The 27,220-nt window shown below is 46.0% G+C and overlaps 1 protein-coding gene across 1 annotated transcript in view; it reads right to left on the bottom strand.

Moving 5' to 3' along the window:
• The window catches only part of LOC126473496 (serine/threonine-protein kinase SMG1), a 353,891-nt gene that overhangs the window by 274,867 nt on the left and 51,804 nt on the right, over positions 1-27,220 (bottom strand). The window contains exon 3 of the mRNA XM_050100581.1: positions 752-918. Within this exon, the coding sequence (XP_049956538.1) occupies positions 752-918 (167 nt within the window). The remainder of the gene's footprint in view (positions 1-751; positions 919-27,220) is intronic.

The raw sequence follows: 27,220 nt of genomic DNA, 5'->3' as shown, positions 1-27,220 counted from the left end.
TGAAGGAAATAAGGTGGATTAGAGCTCAATACAAGATTAGCAGTGACATCATTAGGCACAGGAATAAAACCCAAACAGGAAAAGAAAGGGTGAAAATCTAAGATTGCCAAAGAATTAAAAAAATTTTAATCACCCAGACCAATGACTAAGTGTGTGTTCTAATAACTGAGCTCAATTTACAGATATGAGTCGCTTCATTTTGCCAACGGTATTCCATCTCCCTCACACTGGTGGTCACCAACACACTTCAGCACATGTTAAGCCCACCAATAAACAACAGTACTGTCACTTCAACAGTTGCCATTCTTCTGATGGTCTTTAAATTTAACATAACGTTTTGAAGCTGATTTGCAATGCAGATACAACGATATCCCATTACACACAAGCTTATTTCACAAGTCAACTTCCCATGCACCTTTTAAACAAGACCACAACTACTGACTCAACTAAATAATAATAATAATAATAATAATAATAATAATAATAATATAAAATACATATGTTCGCATCACCACAAAATACAAAATTGTCTTTTGAGTGGGCTGATTGGAAAAAGTGATGCTCTGCCTGTAATTTTAATCTATAAGGTAGTTTAAGAATAGTGCACAGTCCACTACAGAATGAAACAGTCATTCTGAAATTAGCATTTGTCTCACAATCTGGCATGTACAAGCTCATTTTATTTGATTTTTAAAAACAACTGTTTACTATATTGTTGTTCAAAAACACTTTTACCGTATGTTTCACAAACCTTTTAAAATCTTGGTCTAGCACATAACCAACACGGCCTAGGCACTTTGCTGCATGAAGTTTTGCCTCTGATCCTGGTCCACTGTGCAGTGTGTCCAACAGTGACTCCATGATCAAGTCAAGAGATCGGCGAATATATCTCCCATTTTCAGGTGCCATCAAGGACTCCTAAACAATAAAAGAATAATTATAAGTTCATTTTTTCAGTTCATTAAAAATCGATCAAGTTTTCAAATATGTAAAATACTTTTGGTAATAAAACCTAAACATTTGCACACTGATGAAATAGTTATTAAAGTTGTTAAATTCTGAGCTCTTACAGTGAAATTTTTGAACTGTCATCAGAAGGCATCATGTTAGCACTGAAATATACTTCCAACTACTGTTTGTAACTGAGTGGGTGCTTCTTTAAGAAATCTCACTTGTCAATACAAAAGTCCAGTGTTGTTGAGAGTTTATCAGGCATCACAGATAATAAACTAAAGTACATCTACAAACATGGAGCTCAGTAGAAATAAATTATTTTGTTACCTTCCTATATACACAGTAACACCGAAAGATAGAAGAAGAAGAAGAAGAAGAAGAAGAAGAAGAGATGAGATGAGAGAAAGCAATAAAGACAGAAAGAAAGAAATGTACACCATAGATTGGGCAACAAGTAAAGCACAGTTAATGGATTCAAGAATGTTCTACTAAAGCTTGAATCAATGAATGTAACCTGAGTAAATTTGTAAGTAAACTGAAGCAGACTCTTGTCTCTAAGTACATCTGGCACAAATGCAGACTTAATAAAAAATGAGACCTCACACAGCACATTCTCGAAACTAAATATGTGATCAACAAGATAGCAAACAATTTGGTATTTCTACACACTGAACCCAATCTTAAGATTCTAGGTCTGTTGGAGCTAATGGAAATATACCACCATAAAATCACAAAGTCTGAATCGATGTGAAATGAATGGGCAGCTCTTGCTAGCCATAGTTATTGTAGTAATAATAACAACTTGTCTTAAATTTATTATCTTACACATGTCTGTCTATTTTGCAATTCTGATATCTGATACTATGTAATAAATATCTTTAGTCGGTCGCATATCATACTGTATCTGTGAAGCGTTTTGAGGTATACAAATAAAGAGTTTATTTTGGGTGATGTGCAATTGTAGAATAGTTAAATCAAAGTTTGATCACATTACAGCGTCAGAAATATTCCTCCTGGATCTTCTGGTAAGTTTTTCACCACTTTCCATCGTATTTTCCATTTTCTGCCTCACAAATTTCAAAATTTAACATCTAGTTATCTCACAACAGGAACATATGTTTCACATCACATTGTTAAAGAAGATATGTAAATAGCGTATTAAACAATTTGCACCTAATGCTAGACCCCACAACAGGGTCCAGTATGCAAAATGTAATTTAATAAAACATGAAATTTTCTGACACAAAGTTTTGTTATCCATAGTTCCTCTCATTACTTATATTTTTCTTGTTCGTTGGGAACTGTACCTGTTGTAGTACTCTACAACATAACAGTCATGACCTCAGTGCCTTTTTCGCCATCTGGATTCTTCCTCAAACACCACGTTCTCAGAACTCCGCATGTGGGAATAGCACTACAACGCGTCCTTGGTTCTTGCCACCCACCTAGCCTCAATTTACGTTCATTCCTTCCATCTCAGCACTTATTCACTGTAACTACTCCTTTCTTCACTCCATTTTAGTTTCCTACGTCTTTCATTTTCTGACTTGTCTATTTTTCGCTGTCGCCCCCTCCCAACTCTGTAACATACAATGCACTTAGCTTTTCACTCTTATTAACTTGTGCACGGCGTTTTAGTAGTAATATCTGTCTTGCATATTACCCTGTCTACTATCTTTAAGCTCTCAGGTTTTCAAATCTTGTCCAGTCAGTCCCCAACAATCAGTCTTTCCTTCTCATCCCATCCGGTAAGTCTCCCCTGACCTGCAGTTGTGAGTACTGTACTGTGCCCCTTTCCCTAAACCTCTCCAGTCCCAACAATCAGTCTTTCCTTCTCATCCCATCCGGTAAGTCTCCCCTGACCTGCAGTTGTGAGTACTGTACTGTGCCCCTTTCCCTAAACCTCTCCAGTCCTTTTCCTCCATCCCTCTTAATCCCCTTTCAACTCTTCTGCCAGACGGAGAAGCCAGTGGCTCCAAAAGCTTGAAAACATTAAATCCTTTTGTGAATGTGTGTTCCCCTGCTGCCGCATGGTGAGTAGATTTTTTATCCATCCATTTACATTATATTGTCAATAATTTATTATTTTTGTTGTTATATTTCAGTATCTTTAGATAAATTTTTGGCTCCCTGGCGTCTACAGATAACAGAGAGTCACACAGATGAACAATAGGCGGAATTGAAGTTTTAGGGCCTTGGGTTAGATCCAGCCAAACCTACAGCCTAAGTAAACACCAAGCAGTGGTGTGTGAAACAATTCCGTGGATGCAGTCAGCTGGGGGGAGATAAAGACCTCTACAAAGGACCTCCTGCATAATTACAATTTGGTGCCTTGCCTTAGGCCAAGTATTAGGGGTCACAACTCCTGGAGATGGTGAAGAGTCAGAGCAGGAGTGGTTAGGAAATTGGTAGACAACGGAGAAATAATTGAGTAGAAGTTGGAGATACCGAAACTGCAAGAGTGAGAGCCCAGACTACACTACAAGAATTTACTCAACTCATTCAGAAACCCCGGTGGTCAGCTTTATGCCACAGTGGTGAAATGGATCTACTAGTCACAATGTTGAGGGGTGCCGCTGAACCGTATACCTGGCATCAATAGTCCAATCCTGCTAAAACGAGAGCCCTATAAAAGAATAATACAATGAAGTTATCCTCACACCAAGAGGAATGACAAATTTCAGTGCATTCAGTTTCAGCTGCACATTAATTTCAGCAGACGTGTGGGGCAGTCAGGGCAGTTTATTATTGAAATGTGTGTGTGTGTGTGTGTGTGTGTGTGTGTGTGTGTGTGTGTGTGTGTGTGTGTGTGTGTGTGTGTGTGTCTGATGGGTACCCAACGGCGAGGTCATCAGTGCCCTTACACTTATGAAAAACGAATGTGAAGATGAACTAAATGTGTTGTACACGCATGCACTCGGAATGACCACACAGCCACCCTGTATCACATGCACTAAAACCAATTAGGAGGGAAGACAGCTAATCAAGAAATTAAAACCTAGAGAAAACAAAACACAGAAGAACTAAAAGAAAATCACAGGGAAATGTGACTGGCTGACTACTTACAAAAAACTAGGGTGAGTGAGACACCCTTCAGAACATCTCTGTAAAATCTTGTTAAAAACATTGGACAATTCACAAAACTTTAAAACCCTAACCACATTACATAAAATAAACGGCAAATCTGCCACAGTCCACTGCTCGGCAAATAAAATGCAATCCAATAAAATGTGGGACACTGTTATCTGTACGCAACAAGCACCACACATTTGAGAGTCCTCCCACCGGAGTAAGAATCCATGTGTCTTAGGGCTGTGGCCTATGCAAAGACGAGCAAGAAGGACCTCATCCTGCCAACGGGGCTGGAAGGAAATACCCCACGGCAGAGTTGTGGGGTTGACGACACGGAGCTTGTTATCGGTCACTGCCACCCACTCATCTTCCCATCAACACATGACTTTGTACCTCAACAGCAAGGTGATAGCTTGCAGGGAGATAGCAAACTGAAATACCAGAGGATCACAATATGCCCCAAATGGCATCGTGGCTCGTGGACGGTTGGAAAAAAGGCGTTTCAGAGGTGGACAAGCAACAGTACAATGTGCAGGTGAAGTTTGAGCTGCAAGGAACTTACACACCTGATGGATCATGAGGAGTTTGCACCGGATGCTAATTAGCGGTTCCCCCGCCTCAGCACAGATGCTAGGTATGGGACTGGTCTGATAAGCACCCGTGGCCAGCTGAATCCCCTCACGATAGTGTCAAATCCGCAAGTAAGAGGGCCTCACTGACCCATGCACTGTGCAACCATAGTCCAGCTGCAAATGCAAAACACCAGATAAAACTGAAGAAGATGCACCCTGTCCACTCACCGAGACCTGTTGCTAAGGCACTTTATGATGTTCAGTGCTTCAGGGTTCTGGCTTTTAGGTCTTGCAAGTGTGGTAACCACAGCAATTGGGAGTCAAAAATGAGACCCAGAAACTGCACTGTCTCTCTAAAATGTAGGATGGTGTCCCCCATATTCAAAGGCAGGCAAATTAAAAAGATGACAAGAATGATTAAAATGAACACACACACACACACACACACACACACACACACACACACACACACACACACACACACACACAAAGAGCAAAATCTGTCTACAAATGATGAGCACTGTACAGGACTCCTTACCACAGATGTGGTATTGTTGATGGCTATGGAAAAGAGGGTAACACTTAAAACACTGTCCTGAGGAACACCATTCTCCTGTTCAAATCGATCAGACAGCATGTTACCAACTCGGGTCCTAGAAAACCGGTGAGACAGAAAAGACCGTAAGAAGATGGGGAGGCGGCCACGAAAGACCCACTGATGCAGTTGAACGGGAATACAGTGTCTCCAAGTAGTATCATATGTCTTACTTATACTGAAGAATATTCTGACACAGTGATGCTTACGGAGGAAAGCCTGCTGCATAGCTGCCTCTAGGAGGATCAGAGAGTTGACAGTGGACCGAAATCTTCAGAATCGACACTGCGAGTGGCTAAGGAGTTGCCCGATCTCTAACAGCCAGACCAGATGAAGGTTAACCATTCACTCCAGGGCCTTTCCTACAAAGCTCATGAAGGTGATACTCTGATAACTACTGGGACATGTGCAATCCTTTCCTGGTTTGAGGAGAGGGATCATAATTGTTTCCCTTTACAAATTGGGAAAGTTGCCTGTCTGTCATATCAGATTAAAACATTCGAGCAGGATTTCCTTTGATGCCGCTGGCAAATGCTGAAAAATGCAGTACCAGATTTGGTCACGACTGTGTCACAGATCTCAGTCAGTGCTGATTCAAGCTCCCACATGGAGAAAGGGGAGTTGTAGGCCTCAGAACTGTTGGACCTGAAGTCCAACTTTTCCCTCTCTATAGACACACGATAGCGATGGAACGCCAGATCCTGGCATGAATTGGCAGTAGTTCGTACATAATGTTCGGCCAGCATCTGAGCAATATATCTGAGTGTTGTTTGGAGGCACTCCTGTTTCAGCACTGCTGCTGTTGGTAAACAGCTATGTTTACCAGAAACCCTCTGGATGGCTTCCCATACTTTTACAGACCAACTGAAATGACTGAGTCAAGTAACACTTGCCATGACCTTTCCTTACTCCCCCTATTATTGAAGAGTAGGCCGGGAAAGTGGGATTGTAAAATTACTTCAGAGTGTTTCATTCCTAGAAAATGTCCTGGACCTGGGTAGATCGTGCTGTGACGACAAAAATGGATGACCTGTAATTTAGTGCAGAAGAAATAAAAGCCAAGGTCGTAGACCTGCCCAAGATGTCTACGAGGTCATCGGTCCCTTGTTCCTAATAAAGCAATGCCGCAAGTGTGAGAATAAAATAAGACCAGACATATAACACAAAACAAAAAGAAAGGAAAAACCACAAGAACGATGGAAAGGCAACTAACACTAAAAGGAACAAAAGAGAACTACAGAGAGATACAAGAAACAGTTAGAAGAGAGAAAAACAAGGAAGCAGATTACAGTAGCTGGCTAACCACGAAAATAAAAAGGAAAAGCCAGCCACCCTGCAACACATTAAAACCCTCATCCTAAAAGGACTAGGGTGGAGGACACAGAGGGACAAAGGACAGGCACTAAAACTCACATCGAATGATAAAACCCACCCTCATGGATCAAACGTAAAACCAAATCAGCCAATGAGGCATTGTCTGCTAAAATCAATTGTAACTAGTCCGGCAACCGAAGATGAAGTCGCAGGGCAGCCAAAGAAGGACACAGCAGAAGAATATAGGCCACTGTCAACCGCGCACCACACTGACACTGAGGTGGGTCTTCACAGCGCAGGATGTAGCCGTGGGTCGCCCACGCATGGCCAATGCGGAGCCTGCAGAGAACCACAGAGTCCCTGCGAGACGCTCTCATCGAGGACTTCCAGACATTTGTGGTCCCCTTAATGGCTCACTGTTTGTTGTGAGTACTGACATTTTGCCATTCCATCTCCAAAGCTGAAACACCTTGCAGCGTAATAACGAATGGGTCAGTTGGGGGGGGATGCCCATTGCCAGAAGTGATTTCCATGTAGCCTGTTTGGCCAGCCTGTCAGCAAGTTCATTTCCTGGGATTCCGATATGACCAGGGGTCCAACGAACACCACTAAACGAATGGACCATTCCAGGCCATAGATGGACTCCCGGATGGACACTACCAAAGGATGACGAGGGTAGCACACATCTGTAGTTTTCAGGCTGCTCAAGGAGTCAGTACATAAAAGAAGAGACTCCCCAGCACATGAACAGAGATACTGAAGTGCACGAGAAATGGCCACCAGCTTTGCATTGAATACAGCGCAACCATCGGGTAATGAATGCTGTTCAATATGGCCGCTGTGAATGTAGGCAAAGCCAACGCGACCATCACCCATCGAGCCGTCAGTGTAAACCCCTTCAGAGCTCCGGAACATGTCAAGAATCAAGAGGAAATGACAGCGGAGAGCCGCAGAGTTAATGGAGTCCTTAGGGCCACGTGAAAGGTACACACGAAGCTGCAGCCAAGGCGTACACCATGGAGGCATAAGAAAATGGTGTAATACCTCTTTATATTCTACTAATTATCCCTGCACAATTCTATGAGTGAATTACGTTTCCTAATTGACCATCTATATACTCACAGAATCGATGCGAAAAGTAGTACAGTACTATTACTATTCCATGAGTGCATAATTACTCTTTGTAATATTCTCTGGTGTGTGTTGAGAGGACTTCTAGGATTTTCTCTATGCCGAACAGCCGGATTGAATAATTGTAGTAATAATTGTAGTTTTGCTATCGAGATTACTGGAAGAAAGAGATTGGAAATATATTGTATGCTAATCAAGAGAATATATACTGAGCATTTACATAGAAGGTCTGTAAGGAATTTTACTATATATGTATTCTCTAATTGGAAATTTGCACGGATGTGTAGTTTCGTTGGTAATCAGAAGGGAACTTCCGATGAATTGGAAACGAACCTGCAATTATTAGAGCCAAGAGCTCCATCATTTCATCAGATAATTAAACTCTATCAAAGCACACTTTCCGCTTGATCTGAGGTTTCCCGACTGACTACGTAACACAAGAAACCCAAGACATTTTATTTACACAGGATTGCAAATCGCTTTGAATCATCGAGACTGCGGACAAGGAGAGTCATCGTCCGATTCTGTCAAACAAGTAAAGCTTAATTATAACTTTCTTGAGCGACTGTGATATGGCTGCTTATGAATGAGATCATTAATAAAATACTAATAACTAAATTTCCTCCTCACCAGCAACCAGGAAAAACACAAATATTAATTAAAATTATAATGGACTGCAAGTAGAGGTGGCAAAGGGAAGTACTCCAGTTCAGAAGAAGGGACCCCACGCAATCCGCAATCATTAACCCCAAACTACACCGCCGATGGGGGAGATGGACTGCCGCGGGTGGGGAAAGGAGACTGTAATTCATACGCTCAGGGGAACTACGAATGTGTGCTGCGTAACTGGCGAGCAGTTGTGCATGTCCGATCTGCAATGGATGGACACCAGCCTCCACTGGTATGCTGGTCACTTATCCTAAAAGCTCCTGTCGCTAGTCGAACCCCGCAGTGGTGCACAGGGTCAAGTAAATGCAATGCTGAAGGCACTGCCGAACCATAAACCACACTCCCATAGCCAATTTGGGATTGGACAAGAGCTCCGTAGAGGCGCAACAGCATAGAGCCATTCGCAACCCAATTGGTGTTGCTCAGGCAACGGAGCGCATTGGGATGCTGCCAGCACTTCTGCTTAAGCTGACGAAGATGAAGGAGCCAAGTCAATCGAGCGTCAAAAACCAATCCTAAGAAGCGGAATGTCTCCACTAAAGTGAGTGGATCGTCATTAAGGTAAAGTTCTGATTCCAGATCAACGGTATGATGCCGACAGAAGTGCAGGACACACGACTTTGCGGCTGAAAACTGAAAGCCGTGGGCTAGAGCCCATGACTGCGCCTTGTGGATGGCTCCCTGTAGGCGCCACTCAGCAACACCAGTACTGGAGCAGCAGTACGAAATGCAGAAGTCGTCTGCATACAGAGAAGGTGAGACAGAGGGCCCGACAGCTGCTGTTAGACCATTAACGGCCACTAAAAATAGATAGACACTTAATACAGAGCCCTGCGGGACTCCATGCTCCTGGATATGGATGGAACTATGGGAGGCATCAACTTGGACACGTAAAGTATGGAGTGACAACAAGTTTTGGCTAAAAATCGGGAGCAGGACCCGGAGACCCCACTCACACAATGTGACAAGGATACGATGTCACCAGGTCGTGTCGTATGCTGAAAGTACGTCAAAAAAGACGGCAACCAGGTGTTGCCATCTGGAAAAGGCTGTTCGGATGGCAGACTTCATGGACACAAGATTATCAGTGGTAGAGTGACCCTTGCGGAAGCGACCCTGACATGGAACCAGCAGACCACGTGTCTGCAGGACCCAACCCAACCGCCGACATACCATACGTTACAGCAGCTTACAAAGAACATTGGTGAGGCTGATGGGCCGATAGCTTTCCACATCATGCGGGTTTTTACAGGGTTTGAGCACCGGAATGATTGTGCTCTCCTGCCATTGCGATGGAAAGACACCATCGCACCAGACCTGGTTGACTGGGAAGGCATGGAACATTCAATGAGGCAGTTTACACTTCAGAGTCACCTGCTGCCGCTAACTTATTGCCTGATCAGTCTATATCCAATCCTGGGACGGAGGATGAGCATGAAGCCCTACGACCAGCTGCTTCTGGACTCTTCAGCCACTGGTGGGTGTCATCTTTCCCACTAGCAGAAACCTGAGAAGGGAGTGACCCAAGGGACCCCTTCCTAGTGGGAAAATCCGAAGACGACTTACGCTCCTCTGGTTTAGAAGTGGGGAAGGATGTCCTCGATGGTTTGGGAGCGGAGAGGAGGGGGGGGGGGGGGGGGGGGGGGGGGCGTTGCTCCTGAAGTACATGGTGCAGGATCAACAGGGAGGGAAATGCCACCCACCATCAAGGGGGCAGGTGTAGTCTTCCTGAGAGGTGACTTGGGTTGGTGGAGCTGGTGGTGTCAGAACTGTTGTAGTGGGGGCGTAAGAGAATGTCATACGCACAGGATGCAGGCGTTCAAATTCTCTCTTAGCCTCAGTGTAGATCAGTTGGTCCAAGGTCTTTTACTCCATGATTTTCCTTTCTTTCTGGAGAATCCTGCAATCTGGCAAGCAAGGCAAATAGTCCAGAATGAGATTTTCACTCTGCAGCAGAGTGTGCGCTGATATGAAACTTCCTGGCAGATTAAAACTGTGTGCCCGACTGAGACTCGAACTCGGGACCTTTGCCTTTCGCAGGCAAGTGCTCTACCATCTGAGCTACTGAAGCACGACTCACGCCCGGTCCTCACAGCTTTACTTCTGCCAGTATCTTGTCTCCTACCTTCCAAACTTTACAGAAGCTCTCCTGCGAAACTTGCAGAACTAGCACTCTGCAGAGTGAACACTTTGAGAATCTTCGTACTCCGACAGACCACCTTCTTTATTTTGAAGGCCCACAAAATTTTAAAAAATGAGAATAACTTATTTTACTCAGTGATTACTCCCATTTAAATCATAGCCCGTAACACAGACATCTTAATAAAATTTATAAAAAAATAATTAAAATAATCATAATGTCGAGAAAAAAAGAAAAAACACCACGTCACCAACAGTTTTTCATGGAGTATGCATTGACTTCCTATGGAACACCAGTGTTCCACCTAACACAGTATGAGAAACACAATTCTAATCTGACCATGCAGTCAGTTTTGGACTAAACCTCCTGGAAATCACAATAGTAGATGGATAAAAGGTCCTCTAACTCAGTAGTTAAGACCAGCACAATCGCCTGGTCACCATTATCTCGAATAATTTTGTTGGCACACAAGTAAAACTTGATTGGTCGGCAGCTCTCAATGGGGGAGAATGATACCATTCTGGCACTGTTAGGGAAATTCATCTCGCAGCTTGACATGATAAAAAAGCTCTGTGACTAATTTTCCCTGATCCACATTCATATTCAGATGTTGGATCATTCAATTACAGATCAAATCTGGGCCTCAGGCTGTGTTGTGGGGTGAATCGACAGTATGAAGCTGTTCCAATTATACAATTGTTTGTTATTTGGCTCTGAACAGTGTATGAGAAAGGATGAGAAGGTATTATCCATCCACTGCTTACATGCTTGGAAAGTGAGAGAGTAAGAAGCAGTTGCAAAATGTACTGCGAGGACACGTGGAATGGTGCGAATACCATCATGAAGCTTAAGGTTGGGTGTATCGTTTGGCCATCGGTGGTCAAGTAATCCGTGGACAGCGATACACGTACAGCTCCCTATACTCAGTCTTAAGATGTTTGACTAAAACAGAACCCTTGCATGCAGCTATTTGAAGATTATGTGACTGGTCATTGACAAGTTAGTTGTTTTTTTTTTTTTTTTTTTTTTTTTTTTTTTTTTTTTTTTTTTTTTTTTTTTTTTGGGCGCACAACTTAAACGGTCATTAGCGCCCAGACTACGTTAGGAATGCACCGCGAGGCACAAGTTAGAAACAGCAACTAAAAGGGAAAACACGATAAAAGATCGACAGGCATAGGATTAAAAAAACAGCATAATCAAATGTCCTTGGACAGGTTGGTCAAGTTGATAAAACGAAGAACGCGAGCAGCTGCTCCTGGGTCATCCGCTAAAATGGCATCAAGAGTACATAGCAGGCCAAGATCAAGACGCAGTGTAGTAAAATCCGGACAGGACGTTAAAATGTGGCGGACCATCAGCAATTGCCCACATGGGCAGAACGGCGCCGGCGCAGCCGTCAGCAGATGGCGATGGCTGAACCGGCAGTGTCCAATTCGTAACCGGGCCAAAACTACCTCCTCCCGCCAAGAGGGGTGTGAGGATGACGTCCAAGCCGCGGGAAGACGTTTCAAGGCCCGAAGCTTGTTGTCCGTAAGTGCAGCCCAATCAGCACCCCACAGCGATAAAATGCGCCGACAAATGACCCTGCTACAATCTGATGAAGGGACACAACAAGAAGCTGTCCGAGGCTGGAGGACCGCAGCCTTGGCCGCGGCATCTGCAGCTTCGTTCCCAGGGATACCGACATGGCCAGGAACCCACATAAAGCTAACCGGAGAACCGTCGTCCACCAGCTGCTGGAGAGAGCGTTGGATCCGGTGCACGAAAGGGTGAACCGGATATGAATCACTGAGGCTCTGGATGGCGCTCAGGGAATCGGAGCAGATGAACCGGGGGTAACCTCCTTTGGGAGCGAGCTGAGGTCAAGGTGAACGCGAACCTGAGCCTGGAGCCAAGGTGGCATGTGGCGCTCACCCACGCTAAAGGTTGCAGGGAGTGAAAAATCAAGGTGTTGAAGGAGGCGACGAAAGCGAACTCCAGGGGGTGGCAGGGCAGAGACATACAACCCGTATTGACAATCGAGAGAGTCATCAAAAAAGGAACGATAAGACGGGTGGTCGGGCATTGACAGTAGCCGACAGGCATACCGACAAAGCAGTATATCGCACTGGTAGGGCAGTGGCAATTCACCGGCTTCAGCATGAAGACTATCGACGGGACTAGTATAAAATGCTCCGATCGCAAGACGTAAACCCCGATCTTGTATGGAGTTGTGGCGGCGCAAGATGGACGGCCGTGCAGAGGAGTATATGAAGCTCCGATAATCCAGCTTTGAGCGGACGATCGACCGATATAGGCGAAGTAGGACGGTTCGATACGCTCCCCATGACATACCACTGAGAACACGGAGGACATTTAGAGAACGGGTACAACGGGCAGCCAAATAAGACACATGTGGAGACCAGCTAAGTTTCCTGTCAAATGTAAGACCTAAAAATTTTGTTGTCTCCACAAATGGGAGAGCAATGGGACCGAGTCGTAAGGACGGTGGGAGAAACTCTTTGTAGCGCCAGAAGTTAATACAGACCGTCTTCTCGGCAGAAAAAGGGAAGCCATTGGCGACACTCCAGGAGTAAAAATGGTCAAGAGAACGCTGAAGACAGCGCTCCAGGAAACATGTACACTGCGCGCTGCAATAGATGGTAAAATCGTCCACGAAAAGGGAGCCTGATACATCAGCTGGGAGGCAATCCATTATTGGATTGATCGCTATGGCGAAGAGAGCGACGCTCAAAACTGAGCCCTGTGGCACCCCATTCTCCTGGCGAAAGGTGTCCGACAGGACAGAACCCACGCGTACCCTGAACTGTCGATCCATTAAAAAGGAACGAATAAAATGAGGGAGGCGACCGCGAAGGCCCCATGTATGCATGGTGCGGAGAATGCCCGCCCTCCAACAGGTGTCGTAAGCCTTCTCCAAATCAAAGAACACAGCCGCGGTCGGGCGCTTCCGCAAGAAGTTATTCATAATGAAGGTCGACAAGGTAACTAGTTGGTCAACAGCAGAGCGGTGCCTACGAAATCCACATTGTACATTGGTAAGTAGGCGTCGAGATTCGAGCAGCCAAACCAAACGAGAGTTAACCATTCGCTCCATCACCTTACAGACACAGCTGGTAAGCGAGATGGGTCGATAACTGGAAGGCAAGTGCTTGTCCTTCCCCGGCTTAGGAATCGGTACAACAATAGACTCGCGCCAGCATGCGCGAACATGTCCCTCAATCCAGATGCGATTATAAGTACGAAGAAGGAAACCTTTACCCGCAGCAGAAAGGTTCTTCAGCATCTGAATATGAATAGAATCAGGCCCTGGAGCGGAGAACCGTGACCAGGCAAGTGCATTTTCGAGTTCCCACATGGTGAAAGGGGCATTATAACTTTCACGATTCGAGGAGCGGAAGTTAGGTGGCCTAGCCTCCTTTGCCTGTTTTCGGGGGAGGAAGGCAGGGTGGTAATGAGCGGAGCTCGAAACCTCTGCGAAAAAGCGGCCGAAGGCATTGGAGACATCCTCAGGGGCCACAAGGACGTCATTCGTGACCGTCAAGCCAGAAACTGGTGAGTGGATCTTAGTGCCAGACAGACAGCGCAGGCTACCCCAGACAACAGGAGGAGGAGTAAAACTGGTGAAGGTGCTTGTGAAAGCGGCCCAGCTGGCATTCTTGCTTTCTTTAATAATACGACGGCATTGCGCACGTAATCGTTTATAAGTGATACAATTCGCCACTGTAGGGTGGCGTTCAAAGGTGCGTAAAGCACATCGACGAGCACATAAAGCGTCTCTACATGCTGCGGTCCACCAGGGGACAGGTACGCGACGTGGAGAAGAAGTAGTGTGAGGGATGGAATATTCAGCAGCAGTGAGAATGATTTCCGTGAGGTGTGCGACCTGACTATCACAGCTTGTGAAGGTTTGATCCTGAAAGGTCACCCTGGAAGAGAATAGGCCCCAGTCTGCTTTGGAGATGTTCCAACTAGCTGAGCACGGAGAGGGGGTATGATGCAGGAAATGGATGACACATGGGAAGTGGTCACTCGAATATGTATCAGAAAGGGCATACCACTCAAACCAGCGTGCAAGTTGGGTAGTACATATAGAGAGGTCTAAATGGGAATAGGTGTGAGATGTGTCTGAAAGAAACTTAGGGGCGCCAGTAATGAGGCAGACAAGATTGAGCTGGTTGAAAAGGTCTGCTAACAGGGAGCCCCTCGGGCAGGATGCTGGAGAGCCCCAAAGGGGATGGTGGGCATTGAAGTCTCCAGTTAACAAAAATGGTGCAGGTAGCTGAGCAATAATTTGCATCATGTCTGCCCTAGTAACGGCAGACGACGATGGAGTGTAAACGGTACAAATAGAAAATGTAAAAGTGGGGAGAGTAATTCTGATGGCAACTGCCTGCAGGCCGGTGTGCAATGTGATGGGATCGTAGTAAATATCATCCCGGACCAGCAACATAACCCCTCCACGAGCCGAAATACCTACCACAGGGGGTAGGTCAAACCGCACAGAGGTGTAGTGTGCCAAGGCAATGTGATCGCATGGGCGTAGCTTCGTTTCCTGGAGGGCTACGACGAGCGGACGGTGCAAGCCGAGCAGCAACTTCAAGTCCTCTCGGTTGGAGTGAATGCTGCGAATATTCCAGTGAATAAGTGCCATCGTGAGAAGAAAAGGAAGATGAAGGAAGGGGTCACCTCGAAGGCCGCTGAGGGCCTGGCTTCGAGCGAGTACTGCCGCTGCTATCAGTAGGCGGACAGTCATCGTCCATTGATTCTATAGGTTCATCGACCATCTCGTTAAAATGGCCGGGAGGAGCAGCTTCCTCCGCCGGTGGACGGCCAGATGTTCGGCTACCAACAGTGCGGCCAGGCGAAACGGATGATGGCCTGGGGCGGCAACCGCTGGGTGGCGCAGGAGAAGAAATTTGCCGTGGCAGAGAAGGAGAACTGTGCTTCCTATGAGCCTTCTTGGAAGGTCTTTTAGTGGAAGTACTGGTTGACGGCTGGGAGTTCGAGGTACGTAGGAAGTCTGCACGGGACAGTTCCTTCTTGAAGGCCCGTGCATCTGACTTCTGGGTCTTCGTCTTGGCAGAAGCTGATGAAGGTGCTTGTGTTGGAGAGGTGACGGGAGGAAGAGGAGACGTCGACTGCGCGATCTTAGCACTGGCCGAACAGACAACCGTGGTGCTGAAGGTCAGATCGCATGTCTGCATCGCCACCTCCCTGGTAGTCCAAGGAGAGGCGAGGACAGTACTGTATTTTCCCGGTGGAGGAGCGTGGGCTTCCTACTAGCAAATAGCTTGCGAGCAGCCGAGGTGGACACTTTCTCTTTGACCCGAATTTCTTGGATACAGCATTCTTCCTTGTAGATGGGACAGTTGCGGGAGGACGCTGCAGTGTCACCCTGACAGTTCACACAACAAGGAGACGGAGGTGGATAGTCACCCTCATGGGCATCCCTGCCACAAGTGACACATTTAGCCGCATTGGAACAAGACTGGCGAGTGTGATTAAAACGCTGACACTGGTAGCAGCGCGTAGGTGTCGGGACATAGGGGCAAACAGAAATAACCTCGTAGCCCGCTTTGATACGCGATGGCAGCTGAACACTATCAAAGGTCAAGGAAAGTGTCCGGGTCGGTACAAGGTCATTGTTGACCTTTTTCATGACCCTATGGACAGCCGTCACGGCCTGCTCAGCGAGGAAAGACTGAATCTCCTCGTCAGTAAATCCATCGAGTGATCGAGTATACACCACACCACGAGACGAATTCAAAGTGCGGTGAGCCTCCACCCAGACAGGGAACGTGTACAGGAGTGTGGCCCGAAGAAGTTTTTGTGCCTGAAAGGCGCTCTCAGTTTCTAGTAACAAGGTACCATTACGCAACCTGGTACACGACTTGACAGATCCGGCTATGGCATCTACGCCCTTCTGGATAACGAAAGGGTTGACAGAGGAAAAATCCTTGCCATCCTCAGATCGAGAAACTATGAGGAACTGTGGGGCAAGCGGTAGTAATTTTGTCACTGGTGGCTGGTCAAGTTTCCGTTTATGGGCAGAAGTCGAGAGAGAAGAAGAAGAGAAATCCATTGCTGAGGAATCCCCCATGATTGCCAGCGTCTCCGATGGCGCGCTCCTTCCTTGTGGGGACCCTCTCAGAGGGCACTCCCACCTTAGGTGAATGTTTACACCTCAGGTCACACCTCCCGAGAAACAGACGGAGGGACCAATCAGCAGGGTCAGAAGGTATCAGCTCAGGCAATCACCCCTCCCTGGGCCTGGCCTTTACCAGGGGGTACGTGCATGCCTTACCTGTCTACCCAGGGCGGGGAATTACGCATTACAACGTCACCGGCTATGCGTGCGAACGCGTGGGTCGGCCTTCAGGCGCGCACAGGGAGGAAGGAAGAAGAGGAAAAAAAAGAGAGGGGGAGAGAGGACAGACTGTCTCAAACACTGAGGCGGAGACCAGAGAAGCCAAGGAGAAGAAGGCAATGAGAAGGCAAGGAGAAGAAGACAAGGGAAAGAGTAAGGAAGACAGTGAGATGGAGAAGAGCAAAGAAAGGAACCAACAAAAGGAAGGAAGAAACGAGAAGAAGTGAAAAACCAAAATGACAGCAAGTAGAGGTCGTGGAACCGTCCGTCTCCGGATGCAGGCGCTAACTACCCCCTTGAGGGGGAGGGACTCCTTTTAGTAGCCTCTTACGACAGGCAGGAATACCTCGGGCCTATTCTAATCCCCGGACCCGCAGGGGGGTCATTGACAAGTGTCACTCAAATTGTTTAAAAGCTCACTGTCAGTCTCTGACTGTCACTAATTTCCTCTGTCCACCTTGGGATCAGCCTTTGGTGGTGAGGGTCCTTGGAAAATGGGATCTCTACACCACTAACTCTCATAATTTCAGTTGTTACATCTTTATGAATGTCAATACATCCAGATTCAGAGACTGCTAAAGTGAAGTTGAGAGTGTAGGACTGACAGTTTGACCTCTGGTATGCTTAACAGGCCAATTGGTTTTGACAGGCTGGAATGCGAGTGACAAGACTACTGTGAAATACTCACTGTTGCAGAGATCGTTAGGTACACCCTTTTGTAGTAAAGTGACTAAGCTGTACAATTAAAGTGTAAGACCAATGCCAAGAAGGGGCAATGCACTGTGCTGAAACGGATAGGGAATCCAGCACTGAGATAAACCAAGCAACTTTTCACTGAGGAGACCATACTATATCATCTGGAACTCCTAAACAAAGGATGGAGCGCATTAAAATCCCTAAGAACAAGAAAGTTATGGAGGATGGCTGCATCAGGTTCTGCAACTCAGGGTACCATACTTCCCTGCATGTTAGCAGGTAAATAATGCAAATGGTGGACACATCCGGTCATTCAAATTTGCACACCAACCACCTCCAACTGTGTTAGAGGACAACTATTTATATACATTTGTGTGTAAGAACATGCAGACCCCTGTGAATGTCTTCTCTGGGTTGGCACAGTTGCTCCAGTAAGCCCAATAGGTAATGAGCAGAGAAAATATTTACCAGAAAGATGCGATTCTTGCAGGGCGATACGTATTGCAAGACAGAATGACAATAGCACCTGTAAAAATTCTACCATACTATCACCCTGGAGATAATCAGAGAGGGAATAGGGAGGGAGGGAGGAGGGGCGAGAATTAAATGGCCAGGCTAGTGAATCATGCTCTACAGTCTTCACTTGCAACCACCTGCATTGGCACAATGCACTACAACACAGGTCAGGTAGAGTAGGATGATCTAGGGCTGCCAGGCCTGTTGGAGTCACCTCTGTCCTAAATTTATTCATCAACTTAACTCTTATGAAAGTTTTCGAGCACTGTGACGATTAATCCAGTTTAAGATTGGAAACAGAAGAAGAGCAGGCAGCTCTACGAGGTGCATTCAAATTCTAAGGCCTCCGATTTTTTTTGTCTGGACTGGAAAGAGATAGAAACATGCGCATTGTTTTAAAATGAGGCCGCGTTCATTGTCAATACGTCCCAGAGATGGCAGCACCGTACCGCAGATGGAATTTTACCGCCAGCGGTGAGAATGAGAACTGTTTTAAATACTTAAAATGGCGACGTTTTCCTTACTTGAACAGTGTGCAATCATTCGTTTTCTGAATTTGCATGGTGTGAAACCAATTGAAATTCATCGACGGTTGAAGGAGAAATGTGGTGATGGAGTTATGGATGTGTCGAAAGTGCGTTCATAGGTGCGACAGTTTAATGAAGGCAGAACATCGTGTGACAACAAACCGAAACAACCTCGGGCTCGCACAAGCCGGTCTGACGACATGATCGAGAAAGTGGAGAGAATTGTTTTGGGGGCTCGCCGAATGACTGTTGAACAGATCGCCTCCAGAGTTGTCATTTCTGTGGGTTCTGTGCACACAATCCTGCATGACGACCTGAAAATGCGAAAAGTGTCATCCAGGTGGGTGCCACGAATGCTGACGGACGACCACATGGCTGCCCGTGTGGCATGTTGCCAAGCAATGTTGACACGCAACGACAGCATGAATGGGACTTTCTTTTCGTCGGTTGTGACAATGGATGAGACGTGGATGCCATTTTTCAATCCAGAAACAAAGTACCAGTCAGCTCAATGGAAGCACACAGATTCACCGCCACCAAAAAAATTTCGGGTAACCGCCAGTGCTGAAAAAATGATGGTGTCCATGTTCTGGGACAGCGAGGGCGTAATCCTTACCCATTGCGTTCCGAAGGGCACTACGGTAACAGGTGCATCCTACGAAAATGTTTTCAAGAACAAATTCCTTCCTGCACTGCAACAAAAACGTGCGGGAAGGGCTGCGCGTGTGCTGTTTCACCAAGACAACGCACCCACACACCGAGCTAACGTTACGCAACAGTTTCTTCGTGATAACAACTTTGAAGTGATTCCTCATGCTCCCTACTCACCTGACCTGGCTCCTAGTGACTTTTGGATTTTTCCAACAATGAAAGACACTCTCCGTGGCCGCACATTCACCAGCCGTGCTGCTATCGCCTCAGCGATTTTCCAGTGGTCAAAACAGACTCCTAAAGAAGCCTTCGCCGCTGCCATGGAATCATGGCGTCAGCGTTGTGAAAAATGTGTACGTCTGCAGGGCAATTATGTCGAGAAGTAACGCCAGTTTCATCAATTTCGGGTGAGTAGTTAATTAAAAAAAAAAAAAAAAAATCGGAGGCCTTAGAACTTGAATGCACCTTGTACCATCAACAGCGTGCATTTCCTTCAGTCATTGATCGGTGTCATGCAGTGAGTCCATACTGTTCCTCTACCAGGAGATGCAGAATAAAACTGCTCTGGTGGAGAATTGGGGATAGGGGGGGTCTCCAATAGTGGTACAAGGGGGGATGAAAAATGACTTACTCCATCTCAGACTGAGACCCCCCCCCCCCACACACACACACACACACACACACACACACACACACACACACAGTGAAATAAGGGCTTGATGTCATCTGGATGAGCAGCAAGATATTTGCAACAATTGTTGCAAAACTGGGTTTTATAAAAATATGACTGAAGACGATTGTACTTTTTTTTAACACTGAAGTATGGTAAATGATCAAAGGTCTTGCACCCCTGGATTGTCCGTTTCTTCTTCTAAATTGGACACATTGGCAGATGGAATGAGTATCAGCCCTGGCAGTTGACATGTTGTAAGATGTGCACAAGACGTTCTATCAGGCAGAGAATGTCCACAACTCCCACAGGTGGATTCATTGTGACATCAAGATGACATGTGTGTCTAAAGCACTGCATATGTTTGCAGGGTTTGAGAATGTGGACCTCTCCAACAATAGAAAAAATGCTCTCATGTTATCTCTGAATACGGCTCACTAACTGCACCTTTGTTGTTCCAGGTTGGCGCATAGTAGTTCTTCCAGTTCTGGTGAAAGATAATGCCCTTGGTTTCTTTAAACTTCTGTAAGGAGTAAAAGAAATATCACTCAAAGAAATTCATGAAAAATAAGGCATGTGACAGTGTGTTGGTTAGGAGGGAGTCACTCCTTGTCTCTCGCAAAGGCCACCACCTCTCCTAACTTATCTTTGACATTTACCACAAAGATTTGAGATTGATTGTTAAGCATGAGAATCTCACTCACAACATGCACAAAAGGCCGTCCAGAGAAAAAGTTATCTTAAATACCTATTATGAGCAGAGGAACATGGAGAAACTGCATGAAATGTATCCAGAATTTTGTCAAATTGTGTCATATGAAACAACCTCTGACTAATTGAATTTCTAAAAATTCTGCATTCTGTGAGCTGTGAAAAAGTTAACTGATGGACACAAAAGAAAACACATTAAGCTGATTCATGATTATTCCCTGCTTTAAGTTTGCCACATACAACTTAAAACCCTCTCAGGTTCTGAATTGTCACACACCTTACATCTATCTTCACTCCAGTCAGCCTGAGCTACTAAGCAGTGCCATCACAACTGAGAGTGGAAACTACAGTATCCTACCTCGACAAGCCCGAAAAGCCCACCGGAAGGCATCGATCCACACAACAGTCACCGGACGGCACTCCTATAATTTGTGAGTGCTGCTGTTGCTGCCTCAGCACTCCCTCCCGCAGTAGCCCATCGGTGCTCATAGCCACATTATAAAGTTAGCAGTGCTGTATTCCAACTGTACTCTTGTACTGCTCATTGTGCTTGTCATTTGGTTCCTGATATTGCTACGTCTAAGCTCTTGATTTGGTTCATTTTCCTGACTTTTCAGTCTGCTGTTTTGTCTTCGTTGTCTGCCCATTACTGTTATTGTCTTTCCGCAGTTATCAGTGACTCATAATTGACACCTTCGGCTGGCTGGCCAGTGTCTTCTAGTGATGTTCGATTCTGATTACTGGAATTGGCTATGAAGCAAAATGTCAACAGTATCTTATGGACACAAAACTCGTGCAACTCATGGAAGTGGAACAGTAACAGGAACAGCAACAGCTGCTCCTGCAGTGGCAATTACAACAGCATTTGCAGTAGCAAACCAACTTATTATGTCAAAAAAATTCAGCTTTTGTTAGAATGCTTGCCAGTACAGTGTTCACAAACTGTCCAGGATGTGGTCACTTACCAGAAGGAGTCCTGCCAACCCACATTTCTGCCATTTAATAACACCAAAGAAGATTGGGACAAGTAATTGCAGTGGCTGAAACAGCACTTTGTCACTTTTCCGGTTTCTGAAGATGCTCACTGATTGTCACTTTTCCATTCTTGGGCCTCCCTGGAGACATTTTTCTTAAGGAAGAAGTTGGTTCCTCTCTCAAATCCAGTTGCAGTGACATTCAGGGAGATGTGTTAGTTTCTGTCACACTAAAATTGCAATAATTCTATTTGGACGCATAACACGTTGCGTTCCGTTAATACCACAACAGACAGAGTTATTTATATCGCTCATGGGTGTCAAATTTCAAAGACTGAGTCGACATTGTGATTTCACTTGTGCAAACCCTTCTTGCAAAATCTTGCATGCGGTTTCCTCGATTCGACACATGGTGGTCAACTGACCTTCAATGTAGAACTACATATTGCAGACCTGAAGCTGGACAATTTTTCCTTTGACGATATTTTGAAAATTGCAGACTCTTTCAAGATCATGCAGGCCGCAAGTGAACGTCTTATGCCTTGTCCCCAGGTAGCAGCTGTTCACCTGCCACCAAGGGGATGGAATTCTTAATACATCCTTTCCCCAGCAGTAGTGTCATGATGTCACTTTTGGATGTGTCAATGCCCTCTGCACAAACAATCACACTGTGTCGGCATAAGCAGTGGGGTCTCCCATTTTGTCCTCGCTGTTTCATGACACACCAACAAGACTGTCCAGATCACTGGGCACACTGCAACCGTGGGCGTCTCCTGACTGTCGAGTACAGGGACAGTCAAACCCATCTTCACACTTGCATCAAGGGACAGCGGATGAACTCCTGGCCTTTGTTCCCAAGGTCAAAACCTCCCATCACCAAGTTTCTTTACTGATCTCACGATTGCCTCCCAACATATGCTCATCTGGGTTACACAGCATTGGCCCCACCCTCTCATAAGTCGGTTGCATAGGTGACAGCTCAATTCTCCTCAGAGTTTAATTTAATACTATGGCAGCATACAAGAAGGGTACGTGGCCAATAATGCTGTTTGTTGTCAACATCCACTCAGCTAGCAACATTTTGGCTTAGTTATCTTCTCACTATTGGTTTCTCCACGATGGATGAAATTCAGGTTGTCTCGGATACTGTTCCATTCCAGGAACTTGAAAACCTTTGTGCCTCTTTTGCGTCTCTGTTCAAACCTGGCCAGAAGTGCACCACCAATTTCGAGATGCATACTTCTCTGCATCCAGATGCAGTGTCCCATTTCTGTTTGGCACATCCACTTCTGGTCTCCCTAAGAATGGCCTTTAATCTCAGACTCGCCTTCAGAAAGCAGGGTAATTGAACCTGTCAAAACAGGTGCTTGGGCCACACCCCTGGTAGTGGTTAAGAAACAAAATGGCTCCCTCTGGCTCTGTGGCAATTGTGGGTCAACACTCACTGCCCAGGCACACGTTAAAACCTATGCCATACCACATCCAGAAGACCTCTTCACAAAGCTTGTTGATGATGAATATTTTTCTGAGATAGACCTTCCTGATGCTTGTTTATGGATCCCATTCGTTGAAGAATCGCAATGCATTATAGGCATCAGTACACCCTGTGGCTTGTACAAACACAAACATTTGTTCTTTGGGATCTCTTCCAACATGGCAATCTTCCAGAGATACCTGGAACAGTTAACCATGTCCATCCAGCCTGTACCAATTATCTGGCTGACTTAACTATTTCCTATTTCTAGTATTATGTGCCAGGACCATCTGCACTACCTCTAAAACCCCCTTTGCTATGCTGCAACAATGCATGGCTTAAGTGCCACCTGCAAAAATGTCAGGTTTTTCAGGAGCAAGTGGAATACCTTGGACACTTGCTCAACGAAGATGGGACTCTGCCCACTCACTGCAATGTTTCAGCTCCTGACACTCTCCCATGTCCCCCAAAACACACACGAGCGCAGGCCTTTTTGGGTAGCGTTAACTATTGTTCTTAGTTGCTCCCACAAACAGCACACGTTCTGCACTCACTGAACCAGTTGTGGAAGAATAGCATTCAATTCCTGTGGTCCGCTGCCTGTGAGCATGCTTTCACACAGCTGATGCACATGTTACACTAAGTGCCCTGCATTACAACCTTCTATTCCATCACATCCCCTTGTTTTGGCTGCTGACACTTCCCTCTAAGGCACTGGTGTGGTTCGTTTTGTTTTGTTTTAGAGTGCAAAAAACAACTAGGGTCATAAGTGCCCGTGTCAGAACTGTAGAACACAAAGACAAAGAGAGGAGTTAAAATCGATTACACAGTAATCCCAACTGATGGAAGAGAAGACACTAAAAACTGAGAAGTGGAGAAAGATCTATAGATACGCCTTCAGAAATGGAGATCCTGAACTAAAAATTAGAAGTCTTTAGCCATATTGCTATGATGGATGAAAAGTAAAATGCCGTCGACAGGCCGCGCATCGTTCACTAAAACGGCCGATAACACACACAGCAAACACAAACAAGAATGTAAGTGGATAAAAAAAGGGCATTCTGTCAAGAAATGGTGGACCATCAAAGGTTGAGCACAATGAGCACAAAGTGGTGGGGGAGCACCACTTAAATGGTGACGGCTTAGAAGACAGTGCCTGATATGCAACCTAGTTAAAATGATCTAACGGCAGAGGTCCGAGATGAGATCATCCAAGCTGCTGGGAGAGGCTTAATAACACAGGGCTTGTTCCCATATGGGGAGGACTAGTGGTGATGCCAAAGTGGAGGACTAGTGATGCCAAAGTGGCACCACCTGCTGACAGATGGCAAAACATATCATAGAACAGAATGTAAGAACTAGCAGGCTGTCGTACTGTGACTGCAGCCTTGGCAACAGCGTCAGTGGCCTCATTTCCCGTCAGACCGATGTGACCAGGAACCCACAAACATCACAGTGGACTCATCAAGAGTGAGCAAATGACAGTTTTCCTGGCTCTGTTGCACTAAGGGATGGACAGTGTACAGCACACACTAGCTCTGATGGGCACTGAGAGAGTCGGAGCCAATCATTTAATTGAAAAGCGTGTGTCGCCAGATGTACTTGGTGGCCTGATGCCGGGAGAAGAGCTGTAAATGCTGAGCAGTGTTCCGGAAGCCAACACCGAAAATTGTCAGTGGCAATGAAAAAGGCACACCTAACAGCCAAACACCATGGTCAGTCCGAGAGCCATCAGCGTACACAAAGTTACTATCACGAAGTTCCTTGCAAATTTCATGAAACTGAAAGCAATAGAGCAAGGCTGGAGTAGTGTCCTTAGGAAGCAAATGAAGGCCAAGGTAAACATGAACCACCACACGAAGCCAAGATGGTGAAGGGTTCACACCCATCAGGAAAGAGGCAGGTAGCGTGAAGTTACACTGCCAGAGAAGCAGCCAAAAGCGAACTCCAGGAGGTAACAGAAGAGGGACACACCCCATAATGGCGATCAAAGGAGGCATAGGATGGATGGCCATGCATGGCAGATAAACAGCATGCATATCTGCCTAGGAGAAAGTCACGGCCGTACAACAGTGGTAGTTCGGCAGCTCCTGCATACGGACTCTCGACCAAGCTATTGTAAAAGGCACCAGTGGCCAAATGGATGGTGGATAGTGTTGAGATGCCTTAAGAGGGACAGACATGCAGATGCATAAACAAAGCACCCGTAGTCTAGGTTCGAACAGACAAGGGACCGGTACAAACAGAGGAAGACGATTCAATCTGCTCCCCAGAAAGTTCTGCTGAGGGCACGTAGGACACTGAGGGACCGCATGCAGTGGGCTGACAGGTAAGCCACGTGAGACCATCAAGGAAGTTTCCTATTGAGCATGAGCCCCAGGAATTTCATAGTTTCAATGAATGGAAGAGAAACAGGCCCAATATCTAAAACTGGTGAAAGAAACCAATTGCGCTGTCTGAAATTCATGCAAATGGTCAGTGGAAAAACAAAAAACATTGTTGATGCTCCTGGAGTAAAGACGATCAAGAAATCTCTGAATACGCTTCTCAGTGAGGTAGGTCTGTGGAGAACTGGCAAAATCGTCAACAAAAAGGGAGCCACAGATACCTGACAGTAGACAGGGCATTGTAGGGTTAATAGCAATAGCAAAGAGGGCAATGCTCAGGACAGAACACTGAGGGACACTGTTTTTCTGGATAAAGGCGTCCAACAAAGTAGAATCCACATGTACCTTGAAAACTCTGTTTTAATTCCTGAAGGAAACGGGGCAGGCAGCCTAGAAAGACCCACATGTAGAAAGCATGGCGGATACCAGTCTTTCAGTAGGTATCTTAGGCTTTCTCCAAACCAAAAAACACAGCCACAGTCTCGGATTTCCGCATAAAACCATTCATGACATGAGTGGACAAAGTGACGAGATGTTAAACTGCAGAATGGCACACTCCAAATCCACACTGTGCAGTGGTTAGTAAATTTCAAGACTCCTGCCACCACACCAGCCGAGCATGAATCATACATTCCAGCACCTTGCAAAAACAGCTGGTGACAGATGGAGTGGTAGCCAGAAGGAATGTGTTTGTCTTTACCGGGCCTAGAATGGACATAACGGTGGCATCACACCAGCCTCTGAGAAATGTGCCCTCTGCCCAGATGCACTTGTACGTATGAAGCAGAAAGCACTTGTCCGCAAGAGAAAGGTGTTGAAACATCTGAATATGAACATCATTTGGCCCTGGGGCAGGGGATCGGGATGACGTGAGAGCATGATCCTGCTCCCTCATAGTAAAGGCAGCATTGTAGCACTCGTGATTCTGAGAATATAAGGGTATCGCTTGAGACTCCTTCGCTCATTTCCGATGGAGGAAGGCAGTGTGACGGTTGGAAGAGCTTGAAATCTCTGCAATATGGCAGCCCACGGTGTTGGATATAGCAGCTTACCATCGTAGGGTGAGGGTTAAAAATGCGGAGAACACATCTCAGTGCAAGAATTGCGTTGCAGCAAGCCTCAGTCCACCAAGGGACCAGATCATGGAGTTGTAAAGAGGAAGTCCGAGGGATGCCACATTCTGCGGCAGTAAGGATAACATTTGTAAGATATCTACCTAGCCATTACAACTGGGGAAATGTTGATCGCTGAACGTCACCAGGGAGGAGTAAAGCCTCCAGTTGGCCTTAGTAAGCTGTCATTTGGGTATGCATGCAGGTGGGGTAGGAGTCAGCAAACTGATAGCATGCAAGAAATGGTTGCTTGAGTAGGTGTCAGGTAGAACGGACAACTCGAGATGATGGACAAGCTGGGCACTGGAGAAGGATTGGTCCGAATGGGAATAGTGGCTGTGCGTGCAGACTGAAAGGAACAGGGGTGCTCCTGTGATAAGGGAGAGGAGATTAAGTTGATTGAGGTCAGCCAAGGGAGCACCTCTTGGACAGTTGCTGAGAGAACTCCAAAGGGGATTGTGCGCATTTAAATCATCGAGCAGCAGAAACAAGTAAGGTAGCTACTCAATAAGCTGGAGGAAGTCTGCACTGGTGACATCGAATGACACAGGGTGTAAACAGTGCAAAGGGAAAAGGTCAAGTGAGGAAGGAAAAAGTGAACTGCAACAGCTTGAAGGCGGGTAGTCATGAAATGGGTTGACTATGAATGCCATCCCGCAGGAGCAGCACGACCTCCTACGAGATG

This window comes from Schistocerca serialis, chromosome 4 (assembly GCF_023864345.2).
Source record: "Schistocerca serialis cubense isolate TAMUIC-IGC-003099 chromosome 4, iqSchSeri2.2, whole genome shotgun sequence".
Classification (NCBI taxonomy): Eukaryota; Metazoa; Arthropoda; class Insecta; order Orthoptera; family Acrididae; genus Schistocerca; species Schistocerca serialis.
Note: the sequence above shows the minus strand (reverse complement) of the source record. Positions and strands in the feature narration are given on the sequence as shown.